Here is a 23,551-nt window from a genome sequence, read left to right as displayed (position 1 = left end):
AAAAATGAAATTTGTGTTTGTTCAAATGTTTCGCCGATATTTCTTACAGAAAACGGAAAAATCAACATGTAACTTGTACAGTAAATACATTCAATTCACACCTGAAATATAGTACTTATTCGCCAGATCAGACGATTCTTCTTTCGTACAGTAAAAAGGAAACGACAAAAGTTTCCCAAACTTTTCTGACTTACCACCCCTTTTCAGAGTTTTTTCTATTCAGTGCCCCTTTGGGTAAACTATCTCTATTATCAAAATATCCAAATGTAATTGTGCGTGTAATCTTTCAATCTTAAAAAGCTAGAATGGAAATAAAAAAAAATAAAATAACTAGAACGCCCCTCCAGATGTCCCTATCGCCTACAAGAGTTTAAATAAATGAGTATGAAAAGCACATATTCTTCTTTCAGCAGCATAACTATTATTGTCGATTACTACTGTTCATTTGTACTTCTGCTTACATCCGATAAGGAATTTCACACATATAATATAGTATTCAATGTCAACCTTGTGAAGCCACTAGTAAATTTAAACGTAGTCATTTCCAATAACTAACTGATTCTGAATATATCATTAGTTGAGTAACTAACGAATCAGAATCGTCACGCATCTTTTATAATAAAATACGCACGAATAGTTATACAACATCGATCATGGACCAGGGATTCAACAGAAATATTGATCACGCTATTGCATTCGTAAATGAAGCAGACCAAAACTTCAGCTCCAACGGAAAGTTATCACGCTATTGCACGCGTATATGAGACAGACCTGACCTTGAGCTAATTTCGGACATATTTTGAACATTGAACATTATACTTTGCACAATGGCATTCGTACATAAAACAGACCAAACCTTCAGCTCTTTCCACATTGACGTAGGGAAGGGTAGCTCGTTCTCTCGATTATCTCCTGTAGTCAACTCAACGCGGCAATCCTCTGCAACGTTTATTCTAACATCGAAGTACTTGAAATAGTTACTCGTCAATGAATATCTTCGACCCAGGGTAGGTGAATTTTGTGGCTTCTTTTCATACGGCAATGGTACCGAGGCAGACGATGACAACGACGATGCCAGTAATGATGCCGATGATCTATAAATATAAACCATTAATAACGAAAAAATTATTTTTATCATATTTAGCAATTTTATGTCACATACGGTGTCACGTTAGATCTATAGAAATCAACATTGATAACGATACGCTGTTTCTTTTTCACCCCCATGGTGAATTTTTACGTGAATTGCGTCGTTACGGTACGACAACGCGGTAGCAGCACATATAGACTGATATTACACATTCTTCACCTGATACTTCATTTATCCCCTTCCACATACAACACCAGCCGTCGTCGTTGCAGCCGCGTGGTAGGTCAGCAAATATTAAAATGTTCGCGCCATGGACAATGTATTTAAAATTGAAAATTTTATAAAAACAAATGCGTCGACACGTTATAAGAACTAGATTGTTGTCTCGTTAATTATTCCATTTTTCCTTCCTTCTCCTCTTCATAGTATCATGATTTCAATGTTTGCTGGCCTACCACGCGGCGGCAACGACGACGGCTGGTGTTGTATGTGGAAGGGGATAAATAAACCGTCAGGTGAACAATGTGTAATATTAGTTTATGTGCTGCTACCGCCTTGTCGTACCGTAATAACGCAATTCACGTAAAAACTCACCATTGAGGTGAAAAAGAAACAGCGTATCGTTGTCAATTTTGATTTCTATGGATCTAACGTGACACCGTATGTGACATAAAATTGCTAAATATGATAAGAATAATTTTCTCGTTAATAATGGTTTATATTTATAGATCATTGGCATCGTTACTGGCATCGTAACTACCGTTATCACGGCGTCGTCATTGTCGTCGTCCGCTTCGGTACCATTGCCGTATGAAAAGAAGCCATAAAATTCACGTACCCTGGGTCGAAGATATTCATTGACGAGTAACTATTTTAAGTACCTCGATATTAGCATAAACGTTGCAGAAGATTGCCGCGTTGAATTGGCTACAGGAGATAATCGGGAGAAAGAGCTACCCTTCCCCATGTCAACGTGGAAAGAGCTGTTACTAACGAAGGCAGATATTTTAAGATTGCTGACCATGTCCCCGCTAAACAAACTCGTAAAAATCGGTAATACCTTAATTTTACAAGTCGTTATGTTTAACGATATAAAAAACATAAAAATTGCCGATTCTATTGCGTCAATATTCATTACCGACAAAATTATGTACAGAATATACGATTTCGTGTATTGTATAGACTATAGATCATATGTACTCATGATTGTCGGAAAACATTCTCACACTTAAATATAAGTTCGTGGAATTCGTTGAAATTGCGAAATAAATGTATACCAAAGATAATGTAAATGCGATAATGGAGTCTGATGATCCTTTTGAAAAGAACAGTTTGATCGATTGTGAACTATTGGTTTTTTGTTTAAACACAATCTTGTATGAAGCCTTAACAAATCATGTAAACTGAACAACATATGTATAGCATTTCTTAACAAACGCCTTTCCAATCTCTAGACATATTATCGTAAACTATATGTACGGTATCTTAACATTAATATTTGTAGGAAGTGTTAATAATATGTAGAAACTGAACGCTGTTTCCATGTGACATGCTACTGTAAGAAATATGACCCGCGTCTTTGCTGAGATATGCACTTTTCAAGAACCTGCAATGGACCGGTCGCGTGTACTTACTACAAGACGAAGCAACTGCTGACTTACAAGGACGACCGCGACATCTGGGACATGGATTTTGATGAGTCTCATGTATATTGTAGTGTAGGTATAGTACACCAACATATGTGTCAATGTTGGGCTCAACACTCAAGCGTTTCCAAAGTATTAATAAAAAAATGATATTGATGAATTTATGAATTTAAGCGTTAGCACAGGTTATCGCAATAACGAATAGTGGGGCTCGTAAAGGGAAGGTCTCGCACCAGAACTGTTGTCGGTTCGTTTCCCAATACAGTCAGTTTTTTTTTTTTTAATTGAAAGTATAAATGTATTTTTCCTTATTTTGAAACACGTTGAACCCATATACAGCACCGTATATTAAAGGAACTGATTTTAAAGTATACAATGAGGCCCTATCGATGAATTTACCTCACCCACAGCTGAGAGCAAGGTGTTAGTACCTCCTACCATGACACCCTATCTTTGACCGCCAATCCAAAATCTGTCTTAAGGATCACGTTGACTTTACTGTCTCACTTTATAAACCATATAAACACTATATAAACTCACTACCTGAGTTCGCATTATCTCCTAGTACACTTGATCCCATCGCTACGTGCCGCGGCGGGCCGAGGCGGACCGAGGCGCTCGGTCTGGATGAAGACGGGGCGGGACGGTGTGGTCGGTGGCGCCACGCAATTGTCAATTAACATTTTTACCGCCATGCAAGAAAACATGAAGTTACGTGCCGGCGTACGTGGCAACCGCTCGAGCCACACGGTGAGCTCGACAGGGTTCGCAGGGATCACAAGCCGGCCGGGGAGGAACGAAGAAAGTGGAGGAACGAGGCCTGGGCCGACTGGTGGATCGCGCGAATGAAACGGGCAGAGGAAAAAGGAGAGAAAAACGAGCGCGAGGAATAAAAAGGAATCAGAGAGGATACATTTCATTATAATTATGTGCGCAATGGATTGCTAATCGTAAGCGCCTCCTGAGTGCCTCCTGAGCACCTCCCGCGTCCATCTTGCACCACCAGAATGTTTCCAGCGAGACCGTAAAAGATTTGTTTTTCACACGTAGGAATGGATGAACTTTTTTTATAAGAAATATATACCGCGAACGGGACACTATTAGTACTATTAGCATACGTCATCCCTCGTTTTGCCCCTTCTTCCCTTTTGATTCCTTCTTTTGATTTTTCTTATTCTTTTTAAAACCATGCCGACTCTGTTGTCTACCGTAGGAATTCGCTATCGATACTCGCCGTTGGAAATGGGATGGTATTTCCAGATTACTCGCTCTTTATTACATTCCACGACGCCCTTATGGTGCTCGTAATATCACGTTGCGAGAGGCTGCGATAGCTTCGAATATTACATTTAATAAGCTAGTATCGGCTTTGCTCTCCGTAACACGGAATACACGATGAAAATCTTCCGAGGCTCATTTTTCTCACAGTTATACTACTAACCGGATGGACTTTTCCATTTTCGCTGGAATGCTTACGGGATGGATGCGATCGAATATGGGCGGGTTCTTTTTTAACTTTGTGATCGTCTGTGTGGCCTGCCTATTCCGGATATTTCAACACTTTTTTTCGTTATTAACCTTATGGTTGAAACTCCGGTTATATTCCAGTACCACTTTATTTCAATATTTTTGACATCGAGATACACTCGACTAAATCTATTTTTGAAACTACATTTCAATCTGTTAACTAACTAATTCAATTATAAACACCAAATCAATTTATCGAAGATTCGACCGCAAAAAACGTCCATACAATACAGTTTATACAAATACAGATATCGGATAATCCCATAAATACTGCTGCTTTACTGAGAGTCAAATTTAAAACAATATCTTCATTCAAGGTGATTTTCACTGAACTGCTCAGTGTAGATACTATTTTAACCACAGACCTTCCGACAATAATACATTGCAAATAAATGAATCTCGATCAAATAGTTCACTTATTATAAACGTTTAAAATGGGATTAAAGGAATTAACACGACTACAACAGCTGAGAACGTATTCAAGGTGTACCGTGAGATGATTAGAGTAAATCAGTGCTAAAGAAGATTCAAGAAATACCGAAATGGCCTTAAAGATGAGCCTCGTGTCGAAGCCTGAGAAATTAAACGAAGACACTGTACGAGTTGCTACTGAAGTAGATTCGGCAGTAGCTACTATGGACTGTACGTAGAAATTGTAAATATATTATTCAATAATTATTCAAAAGAAATCATTAATTCTCACTAACACACTAATTCCCGATTTTGTTCAAATTAGGATATGTTGTAGTCTTTAGCGATATATAAATGTATCTCGAAGGATTTCTGAAATTTTTAAAAACTGTTGAAATGAGCTTTGCGGATACCTACAGTGGAGACATAAGAGTACTAAATAAAAATTATTTGAGTTAAATAAAATATTTTTTAACCATCTATTTTGCAATTGCATTAAATAAATACCCTGATTTTATACCGGGGAACTATTTAAAAATTTTTAAAAATGAGGATAATAGCTCTATTTGCCCTCTTTGTAGACATATGTTTAAAAGTAAATGAAAAATTAATTGAAGTAAACGCTGCATCGAATTACACCGGCTCTACATGGCTACATATATCCTCATTTTTTTCAAATTTTTAAATAGTTCTCTGGTATAAAAACAGGGCATTTATGTAAAACATTTGCAGAATAGACGGTTAAATAATATTTTTTTTAACTCAAATAATTTTTATTTAGTACTCTTATGTCTCCACTGTAAGTACCCGTAAAGCTCATTTCGGATTAGTTTGTTAGTTTAATAGTTATGATTCATTGAAAAAAGGTTGACCCTACATTTCAAACAGCTGTAAAATCAACAATTTAAAAAATTTTCAAAAATTCTTTGAGATGCGTTTATACAGGGTGAACCACGAATCGTGGTCAGTAGAGATTACTCTGTTATTAGGGGAAAGGTGTCTAAAACGATTCCTCGGGGTAAAATGATTCCTGGCTGCCCTGTGGCTATTAGTGGTGCTACATCGTAATGTCGTTCTACAATAGTTCTCCCCGCACGTCACCAGTCGTTGCTTGAAGTGCGATGTGAATAGCAATGCCCTGTGTGTTGTCCACAAGAAAAATTTTAAATTACAGCAATTTATCTAACATATGGTCTTTTTCAATGTTGTGTAACTTTTGTCATAAACGGTCTAATGTAACAGCTGCTTCTTGCGCGGATTTAACCACAATTCAATAATAAGTTAATTAATGTTTCGTTACCGTATGTAATAAGTTGATATTATATTCAACCACTGAATGTCAGTTGGGTATTTGGAGTCATATGATCCCTCCCTAGTAGGATAAAATGATCCGAGGAATCATTTTACCCATATGCTATATTATCGTTTTTTTCTTTTAGTTACAACAATGCCCCGTCAGTATGAAAGAAAAACAACGCGTCAAAGCTGTTTTTATTTAAATAAAATGTAATAAATGAAATGCTTTTTAATGTTCGTTGTATTTACTATCAGCAGGTATAAAATGATCCCCGGGGATCATTTATACACATACATTACAAAATGCGTTTATACACATACATTACAAAATGAACCTTAAGTATGCCTTCAAAGAAATGTGAATAAAAAATATAATTGATCAGGTAGCTAAATTTTATTTAAGCCAATGATAAGATAGATAGACTAACTTACAAAACTACTTTACTTTTATGTAAATAATGAGCATCTGTATTTTTTATATAAATTACGCCTTAAAGGAATCGTTTTAGACACCTTTCCCCTACATTATTAACAGTCCGATCGAAAATGTTTTTATCATGTATAGCATGGTTTCAAGAGAGCTTTAACGTAATTATAGCAAATGTTTCGTGAACTCTTTTTTTTTTCATGATTTTTCAAGGTCACTTTCAATTTTTTGCAAATACACCTATAATTTTTTTACGCCTATCTGTTAAAGAATTTCAAGACGAATTCGGTAAGTATCGTAACATAACTTTTACCTTAATTTTGTAATTATTATATAAAATAATAATAAATTAATAAAATTCACAAAAAATTTGCTATAATCACGTTAAATCTCTCTTGAAACCATGGTATACCTGATAAAAACATTTGCGATCGGACAGCTAATAACAGAGTAATTTCTACTGATCACGATTCGTGCTTCACCCTGTATATCACTAAAGATTGCAACGTATCAAAATTTGAAGAAAATCCGAAATGGTGCTCCAAAAAGTGCTCCAAAAGAGTATTATGATACTTACGAGATCACATAATATTATGCCACGATTAACTACAGAAACCGTTAGTTGAATAAATGATACAACGAGAAGTCACTGAAAGGCAAAGTCGAATGCAACTGTCGAGTTAACGCGTCTTTCTCGGTTAACATCGACCGTACGTTGCTCTGTTACATGATATCCCCGGGAGAAAACCGATGCTGCAGAACGTTTTACGAGATGCAAATGTCGGGCAGTCGGACAGCCAGTCAACCGCACCATCAACTCAGCCACCGTTCGACTACACCGGGCGTAATCCTCTTCATCGTCGGCTTTTCTGTTGTCAGGAACACGTAAGAGCTTTGAAACCGCAGTTCGAAGTTAAAACCAGCTCGACGCACTGTTCCGACGTCGTGTAAATAGCGCAGAACTGGTTAACGCCACAGCCGTTTCGCTGTTTTCACCATGACAATTGCGACCCCAAGTGTCGATCGGTGATCTCGACGCCGTGAACTTGGACAGGCGATATCAATCGCAGGAGCCGGACAAGCCGAGATCGCCAATGCTTCGTGAAAAAGGAAACGGAGATCAGACGCAAAGCTTCCAGAAACTTCGAGACTGAATTATGATCGAAGAATGCTGATTTTGGTTGGGGACAAGTAATTAACACTTTGCCAGTCGATTCTTTCGCGACCTTATAAGGCGAAGTTACTTTCTTATTAGTAGTTTCACGAGGAGATAAAGAATTAAAGAAGATATTAAATATATGATTCTTATTAGAAGAATTACACATCGCCCCCAAAATAGTTTCAATTAATAAACACATAATCTGTACGAAGTTTGAACTCGATCGGATATATTTTCGTTTCCTGGATATATCAACGTCGCATAAAGTGCACGTAAGTCTGTATTAGCGATAATGTTATATTACATGCATAACAAAGTATTAACAACTCCAAAGTCACAAATTAACACTGAATACAAATATTATTATCCTGATTATACTAGAGTATATTACCAGAATTTTAAATATTAATTGCTAATTACAATCTTATACTGAATTACTTTTAGTAAATTGACAGTTGAGATCACAACATCATTAAATGACGGATAGGTAATCAGTTGTGAACGCCGTACGGTTAACGTTAATTGACTAACAGACGTGATGTTAATATCTCTGTTTGACTGTAACTTATTACACTTTAAATTTGTTGATTCGCCGAATACTAACGTTCAGTATCCACTGGGGATTAAGGAATGATTAATAGAGGCCGCTTTACGAAACCCTTTCGGACAGGATAGAATCGACGAAGCTAAGGTGAAGTGCATCAGGAAGCAACGGAAGTAATTTCAAAAGACCAAGGCTGCGAACGGTTACTGATCCAAGGAAGAATAATCCATCATTGTGTAACGATACAGTAATCGACCAAACCGACGAAACTCATCAAGGTGACAAGCAATCAATTTAAAAAAAAAAAACGTGTACGTGTCGACTTGAAAAGTACGCCTTCAGTGATTGCAATTCTACGACTGATAATTGCTCGGCGCTAATTACCCAGGAATATTTCCGGAGCAGTTTACCTTGTCTATGGGTGACCTTTCGCCGTAAAAGAAAACAACGATGAGCACACCGAAGAGCTGGACGCGAAAGAAAATTGATGAAGATGCACCCAGCGATGTGTCTACGGCGTATGGAGTGATTAATAATGGAGGACTAATTTTAGAAAATCTCCCAAGCCTCCCATATTTAATATGAGCCGAATTAGTAAATAAATTAATAAATAATGAATAACAGTCTATTACAAAATGCAAAGATAACCGAACATTCAACTTACCAAGTTTTTTTAGACTCAAAAATCATTGCGTCATTATAGGAGATATAAATTCAATAATTTCTACACAGGATCAAGAAAATCTGTTGAACCCCTGATAAACTCACTTCATTAATGAAATATATCAAATAAAAAATAAATAAGGAGTAAGGGGTCTATTCCAAAATAAAAGCAAAATCAGAAATTGTCCTTGTAAGTTTTACTAGGTCCGAATGTCTCTGTAATTTTTAGAATAGATTCCGTAAAATAAAAATCCAAAAAAATGTACAAAGGTATAAGATTATTTTAGTGGCTAAACAGTTCTGAAATGGGGATCAATAATTCCAAGATTACGTTCCCAAAGTAAACAGTAATGTATCGACAGAACCGAAACCTCGACGGTCTAATTAATAACAGGTCCATGATCTATACAGCGACCAAAGTTACAGGAAGTAATAAGCCATTTGAGATACGAATTCCCTGTTATAGCCCTGCTGGGAGCCATTAGAACTTTGCTTGTATAATACACGACAGAACACGGTAATATCATGGCGTAATATGAACATATGGTGAACGTGTTTTCTTATGCAAGCTTAAGAAACTTACTATTAGAGGACTGCACATTAAATGGCCGATACTATAGATTAAAATATTATATTAGACTTTCATGAATGAAAATTATGAACAGAACACACTACTTGCATGTTAAAGTAAAGCGCACACCTTGCACGTTAAATAACTGTATTTGTGTTGCCAATAAAGTTTCGAGAATTTTATTTAAAATTAATTAGAAAAGACAATTTGTAGGAATCAGATATAATTGAGTATCATTTATATATTCACTACGTATTACAGAGGTAACAGTTAATCCGCTAACTGCATTTGTCCACTGCAATAGACGCTTATTTTGTCAGTTATTATAAAATTACGAGCACACATTACCGACATTATAATAATTTTTTTAGGTCAGTTTCACCAATAAAACTCATTTAAGATTTAGTGCAACAGTCTTACTAAAAAGTTCAGCATTTCGTATGTAACACTATGGTTTATTTTTCGAAAGAAGAGCCCTGGTTCTTAACTTTGGTTCCACAATGCGCCGGGCGCAAAAATGCTGATGCTTCACGGAAATGCGTTAAACAAATAGTACGCGGGCTCTGTAGGTATTTACACAGGAAAACATAACAGTTACCAGCGATTCATTGGTCCCGGTGTAAATGTGCTGTTCAGTGAAAACGCACCTGAGAACTGCACATCGTTTTCTCCGGTTATATTAGTCTACTGAGTATACACTCGGAACACCGACAAAGCGGGAATATTTTGTTTCCGAAACGTCTTTGCATCTCAGAAGTCTCTATTCAAAAGTTTATACCCCGGATGTCACGTGCGAGACATAATTACCTCACGGTCAATGTAAATACTACATTTGACCAGAGAAACAACAACATGTTCATCTGTCAATAAATAGATCTACCGAATGAGCGTAAAAGTTTTGGCAGCTGAATGAAGGCTATGAATGTCCATTTTAATTTTATTTTAAAACAATAAAACTCGTGGCACAGTGGACCAGACTGACCGCCGGCGGGTCACATGGCAGCCAACGTGTTAAAAGATGTTTACTGTATTGCGTACAAAATTTATTCTTACTCTTTCGTTGCTTAGCTTATTTGAGAGATCAAATTAGAAAGTAAATATAGTGCCATAGAATTATTATTTTGCGTAAAAATAATCATAAATGATAACTGCTACGTACTGTATTTTCCAAACAGAAATATTTTGTTTCCCGTTATGCATACTTTCAAGTAAAAAAGTCATGCATTAAATCGATAATTCTAAATTTTCTAATTTAAAATATATTAATAAAGAGGTATAAGAAGTTTTTAAATAAATAACTCACCCTATCTTGGTGATTAGCTTTCCATGAACATGAAGGTAAGACGTGACGAACCTCTTGTTCACCTTAGAGAAAAAATATAACTTAAATTAAAATCAAATTTCAGGCAATCAGTGTAACTATATGTTCATGACATATGTATACATATATACATAAATATATATTCATACTAGATTTATTTTATTTCATTGTACTTATTTTTTCACTTATTATTGTAAAACTATGTACAGACACTGTGTGGCTTCCTCGTGAGGCTGTCCTAAATACAGTTACCCCGCGTCTTAAATAGATTGCGCGAGATAAGCAAACGAGGCGGGGTGAGCCAACAGTTACTGCGAGGCAACCATCTATTGTACATGTACAATGCTGTCGAAAAGATTTAAAAAAAGTAGAATATTCCAAAACGAAAGAACATGAACGCGAGTATTGTTGCAGGGTATTCAATAAAAAGCGAAGTTCTGTCAGAGATTTTAGTCCCTGCTATTAACTACAGAAAATGCAGGATTAGGAAAACATATTTCTAAAGATCGTGATTGATATAACGGTGTAGGTATACAATTAAAATGATGGTTTTAACTTATACGTCAGTGGGACGTTCGAACATGGACCGTTTTGTACTGGTCCTATGCTTCTTGTGCGCATCCGGTAACAATATGCGTCTAAATGAAGCGAGGAATGAACTGCTAGGCCCCCTTTATCTCGTCAAAAAACCGACAATCGTTGACTTGCCGCGAGACACATGTACACTTCGCGTAGCACGCCTCGCGAGGCAGCCTCGCAATGTCTGTACATAGCTTAATAAGTAATAAGTGTATTTCAATTTATACATATATTATATATATTTTGTGTGTTTATTTACTCAATTTGATTTTTATTTCTAAAACGTTGTATTTATTGTGCCCTCACCTCAACGCTATTTAATTGTGCCAATTCTTCTAAATCACTATGAGACAACCTTGCTTCATTGGCAGTGCCGGCTGTAGTTGTACGACGAACCCGTCTGCCACCAGGATGAATCCAAATTTCCCTCCTTAATCCACCCCCGACACTGTTTGCCCCTTCTTTTTCTTTCATTCTCGCCCTCTCCTTCCATTCTCTCTCTTCTTTACGTTTCCGTTCGGTTGACTCATACTGTTAGAATACACAGTACAATAAATCTCAAAATAGTTATTTGTATAATTTTCATTAAAAACAGCACTGCGCATTATGTAAATGAGAGTTCGTTCTATTAAGTTTCTCCTTATAAAGAATCCATGTAATATTTATATACTAATATCCCTAAAATCTCTCAAATACTAAAAGCAGATACAAACATCATACATTTAAAGCTCATACAATGTTTGTACCTCTTAATGGCAACTATAGAAGATGCATGCTCATATTTTATGCAATATGGTGCTGATAACTGACAGAAACAGTGCTTTGATTTTCAGCTACTAATCTAATAATGAGCAATATAATATCCTTTAACTATGTTTGTATCATATACAGGGGGGGGTGGGGCAATAACTATGTCCACTTTGAATATTGCCTGTATTTGTAATAATATGGAAAAACGTTATGTACAAAACTTACACGGTATAGAGGGGGGCATATAGTGACACAAACATTTTCTGCGTGGGTGAAGGCATAGAGGAGATTTCAAGGTCATCTCTATTTTTCTTAATGGAATGCTATGTTTTTTTTATCGCGATGTGATAGCCGGTGTTGAGATGACTTCAGCAAGCTATTATTGAAGGTCATGCAGGGTCAAATGTGGTAATAAAATACACTTTCTTACATTACAGGAGATGCTCGAAGTGGTGACCGTTTGGGTCAATGCAAAATTGTAATCTTCGTATCGCTGCATCATGTGCATGTCTATATATTTTCTGGTGTAGTGGGTACTTCTTGATAAACATCATTTTTCAATGCTTTCCAGAGAAAAAAAATCTAATGGGGTTAAATCTGGAGAACGAGGTGACCAAGAAACTAATCCTCCACGTCCTATCCATTTATTTGGGTAAAGTTCGTTCAGTGCATCTCTCACTCTCCGAGCATAATGTGCTGGACACCCGTCGTGCTGTAACCACATCATTTGGCGAACGTTTAGTGGTACATTTTCTAATAATGTCCCCTATGAAATAATACAGCATGTGCTAGAATAAGTTCAGAAACGATAAGACATGCACGTGATGCAGCGACACGAAGATTGCAACTTTGCATTGACGCAAACGGTCACCAGTTCGAGCATCTCCTATAATGTAAGAAAGTTTATTTTACTACCACATTTGACCTTGCATGACCTTCCATGATAGGTCGCTGAAGTCGTCTCAACACCGGCTATCACATTGCGATAAAAAAAATATTGCATTCCATTAAGAAAAATAGAGATGACCTTGAAATCTCCTCTATGCCTTCACCCACGCAGAATATGTTTATGTCACAATGTTCTGCCCCCCTTTATACCGTGTAAATTTTGTATATAACATTTTTTCATATTATTACAAATACAGGCAATATTCAAAGTGGACATAGTTATTGCCCCACCCTGTATAAGAATTAATTTACACTTAAAGTATCATCATTTAGAATCACTAGTAACACTACCAATTGTATTCAATCATAGAATAAGGGAATAGCCGGCTAAGGGCATCAATATTATCCTTAAGTGAAACTCTTAGGTCGAATTGGACGTGTGATGAAAAAACAATCTGTACCAATTTTCAACCCTCTATCTGAAATCTTGAAAAAACATTTGAAAGTAAAGATTCCACACTTTGAAACGATTTGTTAATGATATCGATTTGAACATTTTTGCCGCAATTATGAGCATTTGAACTTGTCTCCATTTTTCGAGATCGTAGAGGTGATCCTTTCATTTTTTTGCGAAGTGTATATGTTCTTAAAAAAAGAAATACAAAAATTGAAAGTATAAGTAACTTTTTCACACAAAAATCATCAATAAAATCGATTTTTGATTTTTGCCACTACGGTGCACCTTAGCGAAAAATCTGCAAAAAAATGCGGGCATCATGTATTATGATAATATGTCAGTACTGTAATTACATAAATCCAGTCGCTTTAAAACTTCAATAAGAAATCCGCATTTTTCATCATTTTTTAGTGTTGTTAATTTTTTACAACTAGAATTTTCAATAAATTAATCGGAAAAGGTTCTCTAACACGTGGCCCGGTAACTACCATCTATCAGATCTACCGAATTTTTGTATGCCTTAAATAGGGAAAATAGAGGAAAAACTAATAATCCGAATTTTCCCTGTTATTGCCATCCTAGTCGAGATAGAGGATTGAAAATTGGTACAGATTATTTTTGCTTGATAAGCTATCGAATAGTCCATCACAAGTCCAATTCGATCTAACAATACGGACACTTTTGACCCCCTTATCCGGCGATACCCTTTACCTTCGAATGATTATAACTGTCCGAAAAATATAAATTCAATATGTTTAAGTATAAGCATGCAAAGAAGTCTGTGATGCGCAAGAAAACTAATGAGAAAGATCAAATGGGCGCAAATCAATTGTAATATTAGGCAACATATAGGTAGAGAAACTATTGCAAGCTTCGGTTAAGATAACTGGTATCTAAAGAAATCACACCAAGTATCGAAATTTACTTACATAATGTAGATACTGGCAGCAAAACAGAATTGAAATATTATTAACGTTAGTATTAATACAAACATGTTAGGAAACTACCTGAATTTTTACCATACCTTTTTCCTGTTCTCATCAAAAAGTGCTATTAAGCTCTCCCTTGCAGAATGGAATGGATTGGATGCCATAAGAGATCTCATATAATAATATACTGCATCCAATTTTCGTCTCTGAAAGAAAAGTTAATTTTTGAATTCTTCAATTTTGTATTTTTTTTCATTAAATTTGTAACTGATTTTATAATGCTTACAGCATAGTGGGCTAGTAATGCAAGCTGATTATAAGGCCTTCCATTCTTAGGATTAAGTTGCTGCGCTTTCAAATACCATCTAAAAATAAGTTAAATTTAACTTTGAACTAAACCACGTTTAAAGAATCTGATAGTATTATTCATTTGTTAACACTTACTGCCTAGATTTTCCATAATTGTTCGTTTCATTTGCCTGCTCTCTATACCTTGCCAAGTCACCCAAAAATAAGTATATTTTTTGCGCGCTTACTAACGCTAAGCCTAAGATTCCAAGCCCTTTAGGCAGAGTTGATGATGCAAGAAACATGTCCAATTTAAATTCGTATTTGCTTTCAAGTACAGTTAACAAACTTTCTAAGTATACGGTACCCTCGTCAATGATCTTGAGCATTATTTTTTTGTACTGCTCTCGCCCCTCAGAACTCTCTTTAGGCATACCTTTCCGAAGCATTTCGATCATATTGTAAAAAAGTATCTTCCAAAAGTGTTGCTCAACATTTTCAGATTGACAGAATTTAATGTCCGTTTCGAGTAAAGTTTTCAAACTCTCTTGAAGGAAGTGTCTTATGTATAAAACCCTTTCCCATTTTGATGTGAACCCACCAGAACTCAATATCCATTGTAACTCTAAATCAGCACGCTCTATGTCCAGAAGTAAATAATGATTTTTTGCTGAGCGAAAACTGCCAAACAAGAAGCAATGTTATTAAAATAAAACATTTTTATTCTTAATTTAAAACATACTCATCATTTTTACATACCTATCAGAGTAAGGATCATACCACGAAGGCCTTGTATTACCAAACTGATCATTCGTCATATATGGTGGTGGTACACTGTCTAAGTGTGTTCCTTGAAAACTATGGTGTGGTGAAGTAATGCCTCCATGAGACTGGAACACTGGCACGTTGGAACTCTGAGATGAGGTTTCGCCCTCTCTAAAACGAAAATAATTTTATTAAACACTAAAATCAACATAAAAATGAGAAAAATACGGTCATTCCTACCTTTGAACTACAGCCCTACTACTGGGTGATGGAACAACAATTGGTTTATCAGGATTGTTGTGATTGAATAATGTTCTTTGTTGCTGGGCTCCTTGCGGTCTTGAACCTGAATGACTAGGCGGAGATTGGTTAGTCTCGGGTAAGACTAACACACCTGGTGGTTGGGAATTACTGTATCCACTAGGAGATGTTTGATGTGATGTCAAATTTAAAGTGGTATTTGATAAAGAAGCAGAATGAGAGGAAACATTAGGTGTTTGTCGCCTCTAATTCTAATTTGTATCCGACATGAAATATAAACTTAAAAAAATAATTGATACCTATGTCTGTAAAGGTCATCAAAGTTTCTACTACTACCACGATAATTTCTATCTTTACTAGATTCGCGGCTACGTTGTATAATATTCCGATGTCTTCTGTGATCATGTCTTCTACTATTATTAGTATTCTTTTGATTATTGTTAAAGTTATCATTTTCTCTGTTTTGCTGATTGTTTTGTCGATCACGACTATTAACACGAGCTTTATCCCTGCTATTGCTCCTTGAAGAATACAAAAAAATACACTCGACATGTTTATACTGCATTTTTATCAAACTATGTTTATCTAAATAATACATAGGCTGGTATGAACGTACCGGTCTGCCGGGTGTCTCCTTTCACGCTTTTTTTTTTTACGTCGACTGTGACCGCTCGTTGTATTTTCATTTCCAGGCACATTAGAGTTTTCACGCAAGCTTAACACAGAAGAACTGCGACTTGTACGTTCAGCTTCCACTTTTTCGTCCGATTCAGCTTCTTCATTCCAATCCTAAATATTTTAATTTAAACATAATGCATGTGCTAATATCATATATGTACACTTTTAAAACAAAAATACTTACAATTATATAATTAGCTGATCTATGTACTCCTCTATTAACGGATTCAGTTTTTGATGGGCTAACATCTAAATTTTGCGGACTATTCTTTTTTTCCTGTGCTATATTAAGTTCGGGTGCATTATTACTTTGTCGTTGCCTTTAAAAGAGGAATAAAAAGATAGTGAATGGAACTATTAAAAAATTATAAGAATATACAACTTAAATAAACTATTACGTTTGAGTGCGATGAAATGTTGAAGGAGGTGATACTCCTCGACGATAACTATCGGGTGAAGTCTGACGTTTATTTGCACTGGATGTTAAAGTAATAGGTGACACTGAAGACGCTGGTGGCATCACTGAACTGTCAGCACGGCTTAAACTTTCCATACTAGTGTACATAGTACTATTACTACCACGACGATCGTAAGACCTATTTTTCAGAGTACAATAATATATAATACAGTAAGAAAAATATAAAATATATTTCAGTATATTACAAGACAATTGAAGGGTAAGAGGAAAAAACAAATGTCCATATTTAGTGAACTACTGAATCACCGAAGGTTACAAAGTAGAAACGTCCACATAAGATAACGTTAAAGATTTGGTGTACTGGTTAAACACAGTATTGGACTAAAGCATTGAAAATTGATTTTTTTCATAAAGCTGATTTATAACATTCATTATTTTTCCCCTTACCCTTCAATTGAGGAACAGAAACCTTTATGCAATGTTCACATCAATTACGTAAGTGCAAAAGCCAATCAAAAATATGTTATTAAAACTTTTTACATGGATCTTCGTTTATGAACAAATCGCACGTGAAAATTAATTAGGCACGCAAACTTTCGCATTTAACTGATTAATATATCTACCTATTACTCACTACTTCTACTTCCACTAAAAGTTAACGAGATTATAGTAATATTCATTTTCCATCACTCTGACTAGATCCTAATTCTCAATTTACAGTATTCTTCCCATAAGGTTGTACTTTACAAACCCCCATATCATCGCATCGCTATTCCTACGCTATGTCGTCAGCCAATGAAGGCTATTACAAAATCGTGTCGACTGCTCTCGTTTCGATAATCATGCGACGCAATCTTATGCGAGAAATACTGTATACCAAATTTTTATTAACAATTAATAACTATCGCCGTTAACATTCGTAAACATTAATAAAAGTAAAGATAACTAGTAATGGACAAACAGTCAAGAAAAGGGTAGAGAAAATAAAAAACCGTACGAAAAAGATAGTACTCTACATTCTAGTTTTGTTTTATATAAGAATATAAGTAATAAAATATGTACCTCTGCATGTACTCTTGACTTGGTGTATGAGACCTGGAACTTGGAGCTGAATACTGATCAGGTGTAACACACCTGAAAATATTTGTCGAACTCTCTATTTCTTCAGGTCTAAGTCTGCCCCTGCCTCTACTTCGTGCTGGCACAGTATTTGACCAATTAGGTTGTGGAGGTAGCGGACCAGATAGAGGTAAATTTTGCATAGTTTGTGAGTGCTGCATTGCAGGTGGATAATTATGAGTTGATGAGCCCTTTAAAGACAACATTTATATACCAAAAATTCAATCAAAATTGAAGTAAGTCCTGTGGACATGAAAATACAATGAAATTTACTTGAAATATAATACTACTGCCGTTCCACGTATCTTCTGATGGTGAGGAATTGCTTACTGGCAAGGGTAAACCATTATCGATAAGATATTTTTTTTGTAACCGAGGTGGTAAGTGCTCTATTTTCATATTTTTTGGCAAACTATCTTTTGGGCCACCCCATTTACCCGAAGGTGGCTTGCCTTGAAACTTTTCTGGATGTCCAGCAGGTTCTACACTACGTGTTTCTCTAGTACGATTAAAATCATTGACATGATTCATTGTTGCAAAAAGAGGCTCTGAACCCTGAAAAACCAATGTCACAAATTAAAAGGAAATGTTAATTACATAATGTTAGGTCTTGTATCACAATTATCACTTACCTGTCTAACTTCACGAGAATTATCTTTTCGATTTCCAAAACTTCTATTAGATAAAGGAGAATCAGATCGCCAACGTTCCTCATTCTCATCGCCATGACGATTTCGACGATTACCCGAATATCTTTTTCCAGGACCATCTCTACCTCTACCTCCATTATCAATGTCACGGCTACCACGACCACCTGATCGATTACGATGACTATCGCTTTTGTAGCTACGATTTGAATGAGAATCACGGTCTTCACTATGATCTCTGTCTTGATCTCGATCCCAGACTCCTTGATTAGATGACCTAAGCAATAAAAATATAATGCTTATTTTTCATTCAGGTATTTGTTAATAATAAAACAAAGACGTTTCCATGGAATTTACCTATTCGAAATATCCTGTTCAGCCAATGCTTCTTTTACTTTTTTAGGTACATATAACTGTTGTTCTGGCTTCTTAACTTTTTTTCTTGAATCTCCTAAGTTGCTGTTTTGTGAAGAACCTTGTGCCTGTTCAATATGTGCAGTAGATCGGTAGTTAATATTTAAATCGTTCAATTTTTCCGTTACATGTTCAACTTGAGAAGATGGTAAACTATTAAGAGTTTGATTGGAACTGTTTATTTGCGACTGCTTTAAACGATGCTGGATGGAGCTTGGTTTAGGATTTTCCTGTGACATGTTCTCATTATCTAAATCATCCATGGATCTACCCGACTTGCGAAGAGGCCCACTTCCTGGCCTATATAAAGGTTGAGAGGCTCTGTTTCCTCCACCACGTATTCCCATTGATTTATCCTTTCCTGATTTTGTATTGTCTGAAATTTATTAAATTTATTCATTTTAAAACATATCTAAATACAAAAAAAGGATTATATTAAATATATGACACATTACAAGGATTTACACAATATTGCATTTAAAAATGTCTAAGAAATAATAAAATATTGTAAACAAAGTATATAGTTCAAAATGACCATTTTGAACTCATAAGTATAAAAATATAATGTTTTATATAGAATCACATTTAACACGTTGTATGCTGTGGGGGTCACCGGTGACCCCAATTCTAGGCGGTATACTTTTCAATATTATTAATATCGGTCCATAAATCGTTAAATTTCTACAAACTAAATGTCAAAAGTATGACAACATAGTTGACTTTAATAATTTTATATACCATTTTATTCTTCTACACTCTGTGTAACAAAAATTTCACTTCGATGCTGTGGCTGAAATGTATGAAAATCCTATGGCACTCAACGTGTTAATAAATAACCATACACACAAGTAATGTTTAAACAATAAACAAAACATGGAAAATATTAGATTTTTATATCATAACAATTCATACAAAATAATTAGATAAAAGATTTTATGCAATTGTGATATATTAAAATGTGTAAAATACAATAAAATAGAAACTATACTAAAGCTTAAAAGAATAATTATTTTGTGTTTAGCTCAGTGGAAACATTGATAAATAGACTCAATTTCTATTCATAAATATATAAGAACTTGAATTAGCATAAACATCCATAGTCTATAAATAACATAAAAACAAGTCACTTGTATTAGCTAAATTACTATACACTGAAAAAATTATATTTATATTAAAATAAAGGAATCTTCTAAGTAAATTAAACATACAAACTATTGTACAGTTTTTATTAAGTTTCATTAAGAAACCATTAGACTTAAGATACAAAGTGTCTGTCCTTATACATATTATATATTGCATATTACACGCAAATTGACGAAAGTGTGTATACATACAATTCATTAGTGTTACTATTAATTAGGCGAAGTACTTAGCTAAGTTTGATAATTCGCTAATAGTTGTTGACACTCTTGACAGTAAATAGAGTTCCTATCAATCGTCAAAAATTCAATGTAATTATAATATAATCTACATCTGTTTCAACTAAATTCACATCTTATAGGAAAGTTCAAACCAAACCGTAGAATATGCTAAATTTACTTCTTGCTCTGGTAAAGTTTCACAACATATCACGGCATAATAATTTCTGCTATATTTTAGGTTAGCTTGTTTGGTGAGGTTAGTTCTGTAAAGCACTCAACAAAATTTCGATAAAGCGTACATGCTTATTAATTATACACGCGTAAAATGCAATTTCTGAATTACAAATTGTGATGTTTATATTATTTAATAGTATTCTGTTTTCTAAAATACCTTGTAAAAATTCTCCCCACTTTTTGCGTCCTTTGTCGCGGTTCGCCATATTGAAGTTGATTGAAGTACAATCAAGTACAATCATATCAAAATTTTTATAAAATCAAGGTATACGATTTTGCTGCTGATCATTCATTCGGTCGATAAATAAGACTAAGAATCAACGAAGGTATAGAAAATTAATTAGAACACACGTCATTATTTCTACCCTTTATGAACATAAAATATTTATAAAATTAAGTTTCCATATTTATAAAACGAAGTCACTAATATGTGGCTACATACTTAAATATTTCGCTATAAATAACAAAAACTTAATAAATATATTACACAGTTGGAAAATATTCTTTCGTTGGAGTAGTTTAGCTGAACGACGGTAACCATTATCATATTCTTTTTTATAAAATGCAGGATGCTCACTGGGAGTTGTTAAATAATAGTTTTAATGCTTTTAATTTGTCTATTTTTATTTTAATCCCAGTGAGCAAACTGATTGGCGGAATAACGTCCGACTAACAGTACCCTATGAGCAAACTGACGTCAGATGCACGGCATCTGGTGTCATAGTCGATCAGGCAGAACCTTAGAATTATATACATTTGTCGCTGCATTCTGGATGTATATGCCGTCAGATTCACAGCATAAACACAGTAACTCTGCTATAGAACGTAACGTCAGATTCGCAGCAGAAACAGAGTAACTCTGCTACAGAACGTAACGTCAGATTCGCAGCAGAAACAGAGTAGATCTGCTGTAGAACGTAACAGTAGACTTACTGTCGTGAACAGAGCAGTCTGCAATATAAGCTAATAACATAAACCCAAAAAGCCGTGTGCATAATGTCACCACAGATTGCTACAGACTAACGTTATAAATAGAGCAGTCTTACGATATAACCTAGCGGGTTTTGGCAATTAAATATTTTTTTAATTTCTCGGAAATATTTATTTACAATATGAATTCAATGATGTTTACAATTTTTACAAAATAATACATATGTAGGCTATATACATTATTTATACGACGACTTCCCAAATGTTGTCATCTGATTGTAGTAATGATTACTGGCTGGTTCGAAGGCTGTGAACAAAAAAACGTGGGATTAAATATTCAGAATAGGGAATGAATATTTTTCGTTAATTTTTTGAAGAAAGTGGCACTAAAAAGTGCCATTTGGTTTATTACGAATATGGAAAGGTACTTTCCGTATGAATTGAAAAGTGAGCATTGAAAAGTGCTGTTATAGTTAGTGTGAACGTAGAGAGATTATTCCCGTTTGAGTCAATTAAAAATGAGCACTGAAAAATGCTGTTTGTTTTTTGCTATTTCAACTTATTTCCGCGGATGCGACCGACTATCGACCACATGTCGGGACTTGTAGGTTATTGTCTATTGTCAAGAATATTCGCAAAGAAGGAAATGCTTAAAAGAACCAAGCCATAAAGCACACGACTCTAATTACTCTAATTACGGTGACAGTCGGAGAGTGCGCATTTATTCGGATTGCATCATTAGCACATCTACTATTTAAATTAATAAATAAATTATTGAGCGTTTCGAAAAAAACTGCTGTGTTTTGTACAGTACTTGTTTCTATACAATGTGTTTGAGAAGCGGTAATCATGGCAGATGATACGCGTCGGCTAAAAACTTGAAGTGCAAGCTTACATTTCATTTTATCAAAAGAATTTGGACGAATTTGCTTTTCGGATAACTTGTAAACTGCGCGCGTACTTTGATCTTTCTCTAAATTCCAAAGAGCTACAACATCGGACCATGAAACCCGTGAACCATTGATCATGAAATCATTTTTCATTAAATTATTTCTAATACTTTTAAAAAGATGTAAATAATCGAAAAGGAAATAAACTTTTTGGCTATTTCTTTCAAAATATGGCTTTTCAATAGTAACTAAGTCATTTGCGACACTCTGATTACTGGATCCCTGATCGGAAACAACTACTTTCACTTTCAAGCCAGTCTCATACAGTGAATCTAAAATTTTGTTCAAAATAACAGACAAATCTGTTTTCTTTACGCCAGATCCAGATACAAAGAAAGCCAACGATTGTTTCCAATTAGTAAACATCCCACGTAGCATAAAAACAAGCACTTGCGAACCCACGGCTAAATTTCTACCGAAAAATCCAAGATCTTCGAAACCTTCAATAACTTGCTTGGTTGGGTGGTAATCCAGACACTTTTTGATAGCCATTTCATCAAAAAACAGAACACAATTTCGATCTATACCTTCCATATGGGCAGATTTAATTTTGAGCGCGGTAAATAAGTTTGGGCAGATTCCAGGCCAAATGTCCATTTTACCAAACCACCGAATGATGGTGACAGGATCCGGTAGATGAAAACCCAAGACGTTGCATAATTTAATGTACAAAGCTGGCGAAGTGTAATGCATGGTCATGCACAATTGTTGCTCACAGCGATTGTAACGACGCGATCTAAGTAGCGGAAATAATAACATTAAAATAAAAGTTAAAATAAAACCCGAAACTTTTTTTGCAATTGCTTTCTTTAAACATGTATCATCAATACAGCCGGAAGTACTTTATTTTTAAAACGATTAAATGCTTTACTCTTCAACCGTATTTGCAATCGAAGACAATTAGAAATATTCTTCTCTCGCAATAATAGTGCTTCAGTTTCCATCAATCGTTTTTCCAGTGGATTGTGTTCACTCTTTGTTGAACTGATATCAAATTCAAAACTTGTTTCACTTTCATTATTATTTGAATCAGTAATACTAATTTCATAAAGTCACGGTATCACATTTCTTTTCAGTCGACCTAACGCGGAATAACTATCGTTTGGAAAATGCCGACTGCATATGTATTTTTGTTTTAATGTACTATCAGGTAATTCCACCCAATCATCGAGACCGGAGTTTACCAGCCACGTAATACATCGATCATTGTCATTAATAGGGAAAGAAT

General features: G+C 35.1%; 1 protein-coding gene across 1 annotated transcript in view; it reads right to left on the bottom strand.

Moving 5' to 3' along the window:
* LOC107188725 (telomerase-binding protein EST1A-like) overlaps nucleotides 1-20,649 on the bottom strand; it is a 125,784-nt gene extending 105,135 nt beyond the window's left edge. The window contains exons 1-16 of the mRNA XM_015577068.1: nucleotides 20,601-20,649; nucleotides 18,792-19,224; nucleotides 18,420-18,711; nucleotides 18,061-18,342; nucleotides 17,731-17,978; nucleotides 16,649-16,846; nucleotides 16,435-16,570; nucleotides 16,189-16,361; nucleotides 15,872-16,093; nucleotides 15,552-15,815; nucleotides 15,306-15,482; nucleotides 14,703-15,227; nucleotides 14,545-14,623; nucleotides 14,354-14,464; nucleotides 11,541-11,765; nucleotides 10,638-10,699 (exon numbers count right to left, since the gene is read on the bottom strand). Of these exons, the coding sequence (XP_015432554.1) occupies nucleotides 10,638-10,699; nucleotides 11,541-11,765; nucleotides 14,354-14,464; nucleotides 14,545-14,623; nucleotides 14,703-15,227; nucleotides 15,306-15,482; nucleotides 15,552-15,815; nucleotides 15,872-16,093; nucleotides 16,189-16,361; nucleotides 16,435-16,570; nucleotides 16,649-16,846; nucleotides 17,731-17,978; nucleotides 18,061-18,342; nucleotides 18,420-18,711; nucleotides 18,792-19,224; nucleotides 20,601-20,649 (3,476 nt within the window). The remainder of the gene's footprint in view (nucleotides 1-10,637; nucleotides 10,700-11,540; nucleotides 11,766-14,353; nucleotides 14,465-14,544; nucleotides 14,624-14,702; nucleotides 15,228-15,305; nucleotides 15,483-15,551; nucleotides 15,816-15,871; nucleotides 16,094-16,188; nucleotides 16,362-16,434; nucleotides 16,571-16,648; nucleotides 16,847-17,730; nucleotides 17,979-18,060; nucleotides 18,343-18,419; nucleotides 18,712-18,791; nucleotides 19,225-20,600) is intronic.
* Nucleotides 20,650-23,551: the final 2,902 nt, after the last annotated feature.

This window comes from Dufourea novaeangliae, unplaced genomic scaffold, assembly GCF_001272555.1.
Source record: "Dufourea novaeangliae isolate 0120121106 unplaced genomic scaffold, ASM127255v1 scaffold108, whole genome shotgun sequence".
Classification (NCBI taxonomy): Eukaryota; Metazoa; Arthropoda; class Insecta; order Hymenoptera; family Halictidae; genus Dufourea; species Dufourea novaeangliae.
The sequence above is the reverse complement of the archived record's forward strand: the minus strand, read 5'-3'. Positions and strand labels throughout refer to the sequence as shown.